Source organism: Aquarana catesbeiana, linkage group LG04 (assembly GCF_042186555.1).
Source record: "Aquarana catesbeiana isolate 2022-GZ linkage group LG04, ASM4218655v1, whole genome shotgun sequence".
Classification (NCBI taxonomy): Eukaryota; Metazoa; Chordata; class Amphibia; order Anura; family Ranidae; genus Aquarana; species Aquarana catesbeiana.
Genome location: NC_133327.1, coordinates 5,608,190 through 5,618,261, shown reverse-complemented (window position 1 = coordinate 5,618,261; position 10,072 = coordinate 5,608,190). Strand labels below are relative to the sequence as shown.

At 44.7% G+C, this 10,072-nt stretch overlaps 1 protein-coding gene across 1 annotated transcript in view; it reads right to left on the bottom strand.

Moving 5' to 3' along the window:
• Positions 1-3,804: 3,804 nt before the first annotated feature.
• LOC141141105 (vomeronasal type-2 receptor 26-like) overlaps positions 3,805-10,072 on the bottom strand; it is a 134,603-nt gene continuing 128,335 nt past the window's right edge. The window contains exon 6 of the mRNA XM_073628813.1: positions 3,805-4,825. Coding sequence (XP_073484914.1) covers positions 3,924-4,825 — 902 coding nt within the window. The 3' untranslated portion in view covers positions 3,805-3,923. The remainder of the gene's footprint in view (positions 4,826-10,072) is intronic.

The following is a 10,072-nucleotide window of genomic DNA, read 5'->3' as shown; positions in this document are numbered from 1 at the left end:
AAAGACAGATTCTGGTGGTAGGGGACTCAATTCTTAGAAGGACAGAGAGGGCAATCTGTAACCAAGACCTGAAGCGCCGAACAGTATGTTGTCTACCGGGCACTCGGGTTCGGCACATCACGGATCTTGTGGACAGATTACTGGGAGGGGCTGGGGAAGACCCTGCTGTCATGGTGCACGTTGGCACCAATGACAAAGTCAGAGGCAGATGGAGTGTCCTAAAGAACGATTTTAGGGACTTAGGAGCTAAATTGAGGAAAAGGACCTCCAAGGTAGTGTTCTCAGGAATACTACCGGTACATCGAGCCACACCAGAGAGGCAGAGGGAGATTAGGGAAGTAAACAAGTGGCTGAAGAGCTGGTGTAGTAAGGAGGGGTTTGGGTCCCTGGAGGACTGGGCCGACTTCTCAGTCGGTAACCGGTACTATAGAAGGGACGGACTGCACCTAAATGAGGAGGGTGCAGATCTGCTGGGAATGAAGATGGCCAAAAAGTTAGAGGGGTTTTTAAACTAGGCGAGACAGTGTCCAGAGACAGTGATAGCCAGCGCGGAAGATATTCCAAAGGGTAGTATTGGGGGCATTAGTGGTAGGTTAACCAAAGCACAAAAACACAAGGTGAGTATAGTAGCAAGTCCAAGTTGCAATCTTGAAACACCCAATACGAGGACAATATGCGACCGGTCTAAACTATGTGGCATGTTCACCAATGCCAGGAGCCTGACGGACAAGATGGGTGAACTAGAGATACTGTTGTACAAGGAGGATTTGGATTTTGTGGGAATTTCAGAGACCTGGTTCAACAGCTCTCATGATTGGCTGGCAAACATTCAAGGGTATACCCTATACCGCAAGGACAGAGAGGGTAAAAAAGGGGGAGGGGTATGCCTATATATCAAGAATAATGTACAAGTGAATGTGAGAGATGACATCACTGAGGGGGCTAGGGAGGAGGTGGAATCTTTATGGGTAGAGCTCCAAAGGGATGAAGCTAAGGGGAAAATAATACTGGGAGTATGCTATAGGCCCCCTAACCTGAGGGAGGAAGTGGAGACGGATCTCCTATCACAAATTGGATTAGCAGCAAGGATGGGAAGTGTTATCATAATGGGGGATTTTAATTATCCAGACATAGACTGGGCGGAGGGAACCGCGCATTCATTTAAGGCTTGCCAGTTCCTTAGTGTCTTGCAGGACAATTTTATGGGTCAGATGGTAGACGCACCAACTAGAAATAAAACATTACTAGATCTACTGATTACCAACAATACAGACCTGATAACAGATGTGGAAATACGGGGCAATTTAGGTAACAGCGATCACAGGTCAATTAGTTTCAGTATAAATCACACAAATAGGAGACATGAAGGGAACACAAAGACACTGAATTTCAAAAGAGCCAACTTCCCTAAACTACAAACCTTGCTAAAAGGCATAAATTGGGATAAAATATTAGGAACAAAGAATACGGAGGAGAGATGGGTTTGCTTTAAGAGCATATTAAATAAGGGCATTAGCCAATGTATCCCATTGGGTAATAAATTTAAAAGAGCGAACAAACATCCTGGATGGCTTAACTCCAGTGTAAAAATGCATATAAAAGCAAAGGAGAAGGCCTTCAAAAAATACAAGGTTGAGGGATCATCCACAGCATTCAGAATTTATAAAGAATGCAATAAGAAATGTAAGGGTGCAATTAGGTTGGCTAAGATAGAACATGAAAGACACATAGCGGAGGAGAGCAAAAAAAATCCCAAGAAATTCTTTAAGTATGTAAACAGTAAAAAAGGGAGAACAGACCATATTGGCCCCATAAAGAATGAGGAAGGACATCTGGTTACAAAGGATGGGGAGATGGCAAAGGTATTGAATTTATTCTTCTCCTCAGTCTTCACGAGTGAATCGGGGGGGCTTCAGTAACCAAAACTGCAGTGTTTATCCTCATGACACAACACAGGAAGCACCTACATGGTTAACAGAGGACGGAATTAAAATTAGACTTGAGAAACTTAACATTAATAAATCACCGGGACCAGATGGCTTGCATCCGAGGGTACTTAGGGAACTCAGTCAGGTGATTGCCAGACCGTTGTTCCTAATTTTTACAGACAGTCTATTGACTGGAATGGTACCAGCTGATTGGAGAAAAGCCAATGTAGCACCAATATTTAAAAAGGGCCCAAAAAACATCCCTGGGAATTACAGACCAGTTAGCCTAACATCAATAGTATGTAAACTCTTGGAGGGGATGATAAGGGACTATATACAAGATTTTAGTAATAAGAATGATATCATTAGCAGTAATCAGCATGGATTCATGAAGAATCGTTCTTGCCAAACCAATCTATTAACCTTCTATGAGGAGGTGAGTTGCCATCTAGATAAAGGAAGGCCCGTAGACGTGGTGTATCTGGATTTTGCAAAAGCATTTGACACAGTTCCCCATAAACGTTTACTGTACAAAATAAGGTGCGTTGGCATGGACCATAGGGTGAGTACATGGATTGAAAACTGGCTACAAGGGCGTGTTCAGAGGGTGGTGATAAATGGGGAGTACTCAGAATGGTCAGGGGTGGGTAGTGGGGTTCCCCAGGGTTCTGTGCTGGGACCAATCCTATTTAATTTGTTCATAAACGACCTGGAGGATGGGATAAACAGTTCAATCTCTGTATTTGCAGACGATACTAAGCTAAGCAGGGCAATAACTTCTCCGCAGGATGTGGAAATCTTGCAAAAAGACCTGAACAAATTAATGGGGTGGGCGACTACATGGCAAATGAGGTTCAATGTAGAAAAATGTAAAATAATGCATTTGGGTGGCAAAAATATGAATGCAATCTATACACGGGGGGAAAACCTCTGGGGGAATCTAGGATGGAAAAGGACCTGGGGGTCCTAGTGGATGATAGGCTCAGCAATGGCATGCAATGCCAAGCTGCTGCTAATAAAGCAAACAGAATATTGGCATGCATTAAAAGGGGGATCAACTGCAGAGATAAAACGATAATTCTCCCGCTCTACAAGACTCTGGTCCGCCCGCACCTGGAGTATGCTGTCCAGTTCTGGGCACCAGTCCTCAGGAGGGACGTACTGGAAATGGAGCGAGTACAAAGAAGGGCAACAAAGCTAATAAAGGGTCTGGAGGATCTTAGTTATGAGGAAAGGTTGCGAGCACTGAACTTATTCTCTCTGGAGAAGAGACGCTTGAGAGGGGATATGATTTCAATTTACAAATACTGTACTGGTGACCCCACAATAGGGATAAAACTTTTTCGCAGAAGAGAGTTTAATAAGACTCGTGGCCACTCATTACAATTAGAAGAAAAGAGGTTTAACCTTAAACTACGTAGAGGGTTCTTTACTGTAAGAGAGGCAAGGATGTGGAATTCCCTTCCACAGGCGGTGGTCTCATTGGGGAGCATTGATAGCTTCAAGAAACTATTAGATAATCACCTGAATGACCGCAATATACAGGGATATGTAATGTAATACTGACACATAATCACACACATAGGTTGGACTTGATGGACTTGTGTCTTTTTTCAACCTCACCTACTATGTAACTATGTAACTATATACTGGATTTTATTCATCTTCGTGTGAGTTATTAGCACTTGTTGCATTGGAATAAATGTTTATACCGTTTACACTATGTGGGTCTTTACCCCTTCATTCCCTATGTCTACCATGATGCAACACCTCATACTATGAGCCTTGCCACTATCCCCCAAAATACACAAAGGACACCAAGATTCAAGTAAGTATACACATGACTCTTGTATTTAGAAAATATTTATTTAGCCTACAATTTAGGAACTGCTGAAGTTGTCTAACATTTACCATATTTTAATTATCTTATTTATGTGAAATCATGTGTTTAGTATGTCTACTTGTAAGATGATGAAGAACTGTTTTACTCTTGTACTATTTTTTTCCCAGTAAAAATGTTTTGGTGTTCAGTTCTGGTCTCCATAAGATAATGTATATTTTGGGGAGAAAAATACAGCCTAAGACTCCGGCACTGGAGCTCAGTATGGCGAATATCTCCACAGCCACCATGTACTTTCCTCTGGTGCTCAGATAGGCCGGGATCATGGCAATCCAAACAGTGCAGAACACCAGCATGCTGAAGGTGATGTACTTGGCCTCATTAAAACTGTCTGGTAATGTCCTCACCATGAAAGCCAGAACAAAACTCACAGCTGCCAGAAACCCCATGTAACCAAGAACAGAATAAAACCCAATAGTTGACCCTTCATTACACTGAATGATGATCTTGTCCTGATGAGAAGAGGTGTCCAGCTCCTGGAAGGGAGGCGAGACAGACAACCAGATGACACAAATTATAACTTGGATGGAGGAACATAAAATGACTATAGCATTAGAAAGTTTGGTTCCGATCCAATATTGCCACAGACTGCTAGGTTTAGTGACTTTAAACGCTACAGAAACCATGATGGTTTTGGCAAGGATACAAGAGATGACAACTGTAAAGACGATTCCAAACGAGATTTGGCGTAACAAGCAGGATATATCAGCAGGACGTCCAAGGAAGAAGAAAACACAAATGAAGCTCAGCATGATGAAGACCAAAAGGGTGAAGCTTAGGTTCCTGTTGTTGGCTTTTACAATGGCCGTGTCTTGGTGGGAAATAAATACCAGTAATATCAGTCCATTCATAGCGCAAAGAATGGAGGAAGATAAGGCAAAGAACATTCCTAGAAGGTCATTAGAGAAAGACAGGAAATCCAGCAGCTTCAAGACACACCGATCCTTCTGCTCATTGGGCCATTCATCATATCTGCATTGCTGGCAGTTTTCACTGTCTGGAAAAAACATACAAAGGAAACAGAAGTGATCTTCTTTAATATTCTGTGATATACAGGAGATGTAAATTATTATTTTGATGTTTATATTTGAAAATGGCTCATGAGAAATGTCATTAGTGATGTATTAGGTTAATGAGTTATTGTTTTTTCTTTTACCTGATGGGGTTATTGTGAGGAAAACAAACTGTGTACAAAGGAAACAAAAGTGATGTTTGAAAATATTCTGTGCTGTAGAGGAGATGTAAATTATTATTTTGATGTTTAATTTTGAACATGGCTCTTGAGAGTTTGTTAACAAATTATTGTTTTTCCCTTACCTGCTGGGGTAAATTATGCATGTTGGTACAAATCTAAGTTTAAGTGTTTGAGTGTAAAATTACTCTTGAAGGAACACTGAGTTCCTACTATACCCCCGAAGGAAAAATGTGCATTGTGTTGTTGGTTGCAGCACAAAACGTACTATGGACCCATCCATGGTACAGAGGAGCTTGAGGTAAATTCAGCCAAGGGACTGCATTAAAATTGTATCAGATTACGTGAATTGAGTTCTTCTTTAAGTTCACTTTATTATAACTCAAAAGCTATGTTCAAAAATGTCAAGGCCGATGCTCTTCCATAGCATTGCGGAGAACCTAAACGTTCACCTAACTTGAAAGGAGTCCATCTGCCTCTTTCATCTAGCTGACATCTCGTCTGATTTGTCTGCTGGGCTAAACCAAGCCCAGTCTACTCTGCCCTACTATTATAGTGGTTTAGCTGTTCATTTTGACTTTTGAAAAACTTTCTAGCTTGTTTTCCACCAGATCCAGTTGCTAGAGATCTCAGAGATTTCTCCTAATAATTTTAGCACATCCCTCGTAAGAGCTGCTGAAGTTAGGGTTCCCCACTGCTGCACAGCTAGTCACTTAGCATCTCCTTCATTCAATCAGACACACAAATCAGTTCTTGGCTTATTTTTATTGTTTTATTAGGGGATGATAACTTGGATGGGGTAGGAGAATTATGGGATGCCCAACTTGAAAATATTCAATTACAGAACAAATGGACAACTTCCTGCCTATTTACACAGATCTTCTTCTTCCTTCTGCACAAACTTGATTTACTATTTACAACACCTGCTGATCGCTCCAGAGGAATTAATAGTCTTGTCAATTCAGCAGCAGCCCATTAGAGGCTAGGAACATCCTATCCCTTTCTGGATAAGCTTTAGTACATTGTGTAGTGAACAGCATCTACTTCTGCCTCCCTGTAGACACTGAGGCCAGTTCTACCATGCAGAAGATTACCAGCCCACCTGGCTGCTTGCTTACTCCAGTCCTCCTGACTTGCACACATTCATGGTGACTCCTCAGGGCAAAGTTAGATGAAGACTTGGTACCCCACGGTCTTTAAGAGAGCACTGTTACAGCTGACAGTCTCTCCCCTTGTCTTTGTCCCTGCACCATGCTGATCTACTCACTATTTCTGCTTGCTCTCTCCCACTGCCTCTCTGGTCTGAATCCCTTCAGCTGTCTCCTGTGGTGGGATCATTCCAGGCCAGCTTTCCAAAGCTCCAGCCTGAGGTAAAACCCCTCCCTCGCAGGGGTCCCTCAAGGGCCATCGACAGCCTCTCCTTAGCACTGCTTCTCCATCTTCCAGCGGACTCCCCTGCTGGCATGGCCCATGTCCATTTATGGGTTATCCCAGTTCCCTGCCAGGCCCACTCCTGGGGACTGCCTGAGAGCCCATAAATATTTAAGGCACCTCCTCCTCACCTCCACCCACTAGTTCCAGAATGTTCTCCAACTTTTCGGACACCAGAGAGCTGCCAGGGTGAGTGATCCAGCCCTGGCCTCTAATAACCCTGACCCAGATTCAGTGTCTCAAGTTTATCCCTGTTTTTTATTTATTTTTTTTTTAAATCTTTTTATTGAGTATAAGACATACAAACAATTAACAACAATTAAACCTGCCACAGCATTGGGACTAGACCCACGCAGGAGTCAGTGCCAGCCGGCCATTGGGCTGCGTCCAGCATTAATATCATACATCTGTATCATGTCCGAAAGAAAAAAACAATAACAAACAAACCTAGTGCGGTATTGGCTCCTGCTCAATTAAGTATTTTAGGATCAGATTTATCAGCTGAGACCCATGGGACAATATTAGATGTCAATTAAACCCATTTCCGAGATTACATTACCATAAAATCAACCAATGTATCAGTATCACTTTCTCCCGTAGAGTGGTATTATGTACCCGTTCAATCAGTCTGCGGTTGCCGTGGAGGCCTCAGCTAGCCATTTGGCCCACACTCTATCATATTTTTTGGGGCATCCCCTATTTTGATAGGTTTCCTTATAGAGTGGTAGTACTTTATTGACATGTGTTTTCCATAACAATATGGATGGCGGGGCACGTTTTTTCCAGCAGAGAGTGATCATTTTCCTTGCATAAAAGAGCAAGAGCCCTATGAGGGTTCTCTCTGCTATCTTGGGGGCTAATTCTTCCACTAAACCTAGAAGGCAGATCTGCGGGGTTGGGAGAAGGCAGATCTGCGGGGTTGGGGCTATATCTGTTCTCACCACTTCTTGGATTACAGATATTACTTCTGACTAGGGATGAGCTTCGTGTTCGAGTCGAACCCATGTTCGACTCGAACATCGGCTGTTCGATCGTTCGCCGAATTGCGAACGTTATGGGCCGTTCGCGCTAAATTCGTGTGGCGCGTCACGGCCCATAATTCACTGCGGCATCGCAGTGCATTGCTGGCTGATGATTGGCCAAGCATGCACTATGACCCGCATGCTTGGCCAATCACAGCGCTGTCAGTAGAGAGAGCTGTAATTGGCCAAAGCCAGGGTGGCTTTGGCCAATTACGGCTCAGGGCATTTAGTACACACCCCACACTATATAAGGCCGCCTGCACGGCGGCCCTGTGTAGTGTGTGTTCCGGTGTGCTGAGAGATAGAGAGAGAGAGAGACAGTGTCATTTGATTTGAGTTAGATAGATTAGGCAGAACAGTCAGTCAGTTAGCTGCACTTACAGTGTATTGTGTATATATATGCATCCCAGGTGTTGCATATATATATATACACTGTATTCAGTTTAGCTAGATCCGTTCCTGTTATCTTCTATCTAGACTATTTACATTTAATGCAGTGCGTCCTGCTCACAGTGTTCAGCTAGATCCGTTCCTGTTAAATTCCTACTGACCGGCAGGCTTGTCTGGTTACAGTATATAAAGCTACCTGAAGAAAATTACAGGTGTTCTATTTGATCCTATTAGTACCACGGTCAGGCAGCTAGACTATTTACATTTAGTACAGTGTGTCCTGCTCACAGTGTTCAGCTAGATCCGTTCCTGTTATCTTCCTACTGACAGGCAGGCTTGTCTGGTTACAGTATATAAAGCTACCTGAAGAAAATTACAGGTGTTCTATTTGATCCTATTAGTACCACGGTCAGGCAGCTAGACTATTTACATTTAGTACAGTGCGTCCTGCTCACAGTGTACAGCTAGATCCGTTCCTGTTATCTTCCTACTGACAGGCAGGCTTGTCTGGTTACAGTATATAAAGCTACCTGAAGAAAATTACAGGTGTTCTATTTGATCCTATTAGTACCACGGTCAGGCAGCTAGACTATTTACATTTAGTACAGTGCGTCCTGCTCACAGTGTTCAGCTAGATCCGTTCCTGTTATCTTCCTACTGACAGGCAGGCTTGTCTGGTTACAGTATATAAAGCTACTTGAAGAAAATTACAGGTGTTCTATCCCAGCTTAGTGCAGCTACAGGCCATTAGTATGTCTGGAAGGCCAAGAAGGAGAGGCAGACAGTCACAAGCCAATAAGAGAGGGCAAGCAGGCTCTGTGTCTAGTGCTGGTCGTGGAGACGGTGCATCCTCATCAGCACGTGGCCATGGGACACGCTTGGCCTTTTTTTCGGCAGCTGGCCATGTTGAGCCGCAACATGCGGAAGACTTGGTCGAGTGGATGACCAAGCCGTCCTCATCCTCCTCATCCTCTCTCACCCATGCCCAGGGTGCTTTGTCTGGCAAAGCAGCGGCCTCTTCCCTCAGCTCAATGTCATCAGTGACTCCTTCCCTAGCTCCACCATGTCCTCATGAGGATTCCCTCGAACTGTTTGACCACAGTGTTGGGTACATGCTCCAGGAGGATGCCCAGCGTTTGGAAGGCTCTGATGACGATACTGAGCTCGATGAAGGCAGTAACATGAGCGCGGACAGAGGGGGTGCCCAAGAAGGACAGCAATCTGGCAGTCATGCTCCCCCTGCTGCAGCATACTGCCAGGTTTGCTCCAGTGATGAGGAGGGAGGGGATGATGAGGTCACTGACTCAACGTGGGTGCCTGATAGGAGAGAGGAGGAGGAGGAGGAGGAGGAGGAGGAGGAGGAGGAGGAGGCGGCAGCACATCACCAACGAGGCAGGATGCCCTCCAGGGGCCAGCCTAAGGGCAGCACATTGACTGCATCACACCCCAAAGCTCCACATGTGCAGGGCGCTGCAGTCTCTGCGCGTTATTCAAAAAGTTCTTTGGTGTGGGCCTTTTTTGAGACGAGTGCATCAGATCGCACCGCTGCTATTTGCAACATATGTCTCAAGCGTATCTCGCGTGGCCAAAATATCTCCCGCTTGGGTACCACATGCTTGACCAGACATATGTTGACCTGCCATGCAGTTCGTTGGCAAGCGTATCTAAAAGACCCACACCAAAGAACAAAGAGGATCTCTCCTTGCTCCTCATCAGCTGAGATTTCCAACCCCACTAGACCTTCAGTCCTCTCTGAGACCTACAGTGAGAGGAATGAAGGTGTAGAATTAGGTGTGTCACAGCCAAGTACTTGTGGGCAATCTGCTTTTGGTACACCGACGTCAGATTGTACCAGGCAAATTTCCCTGCCCCAGCTGCTGCACCGCCGAAAGAAGTTTGCTCCCAGCCATCCACATGCCCAGCGGTTGAATGCTAGCTTGGCAAAATTGCTAGCACTTCAACTGCTGCCTTTTCAGTTGGTAGACTCTGCCCCCTTCCGTGAGTTTGTGGAATGTGCGGTTCCTCAGTGGCAGGTACCCAAACGCCACTTTTTCTCACGGAAGGCGATTCCGGCTCTCTACCGGCATGTGGAAGGCAATGTCCATGCCTCGCTGGACAGGGCGGTCAGCGGTAAGGTGCATATTACCGCTGACTCATGGTCCAGCAGGCATGGACAGGGACGTTACCTAAGTTTCACGGCGCATTGGGT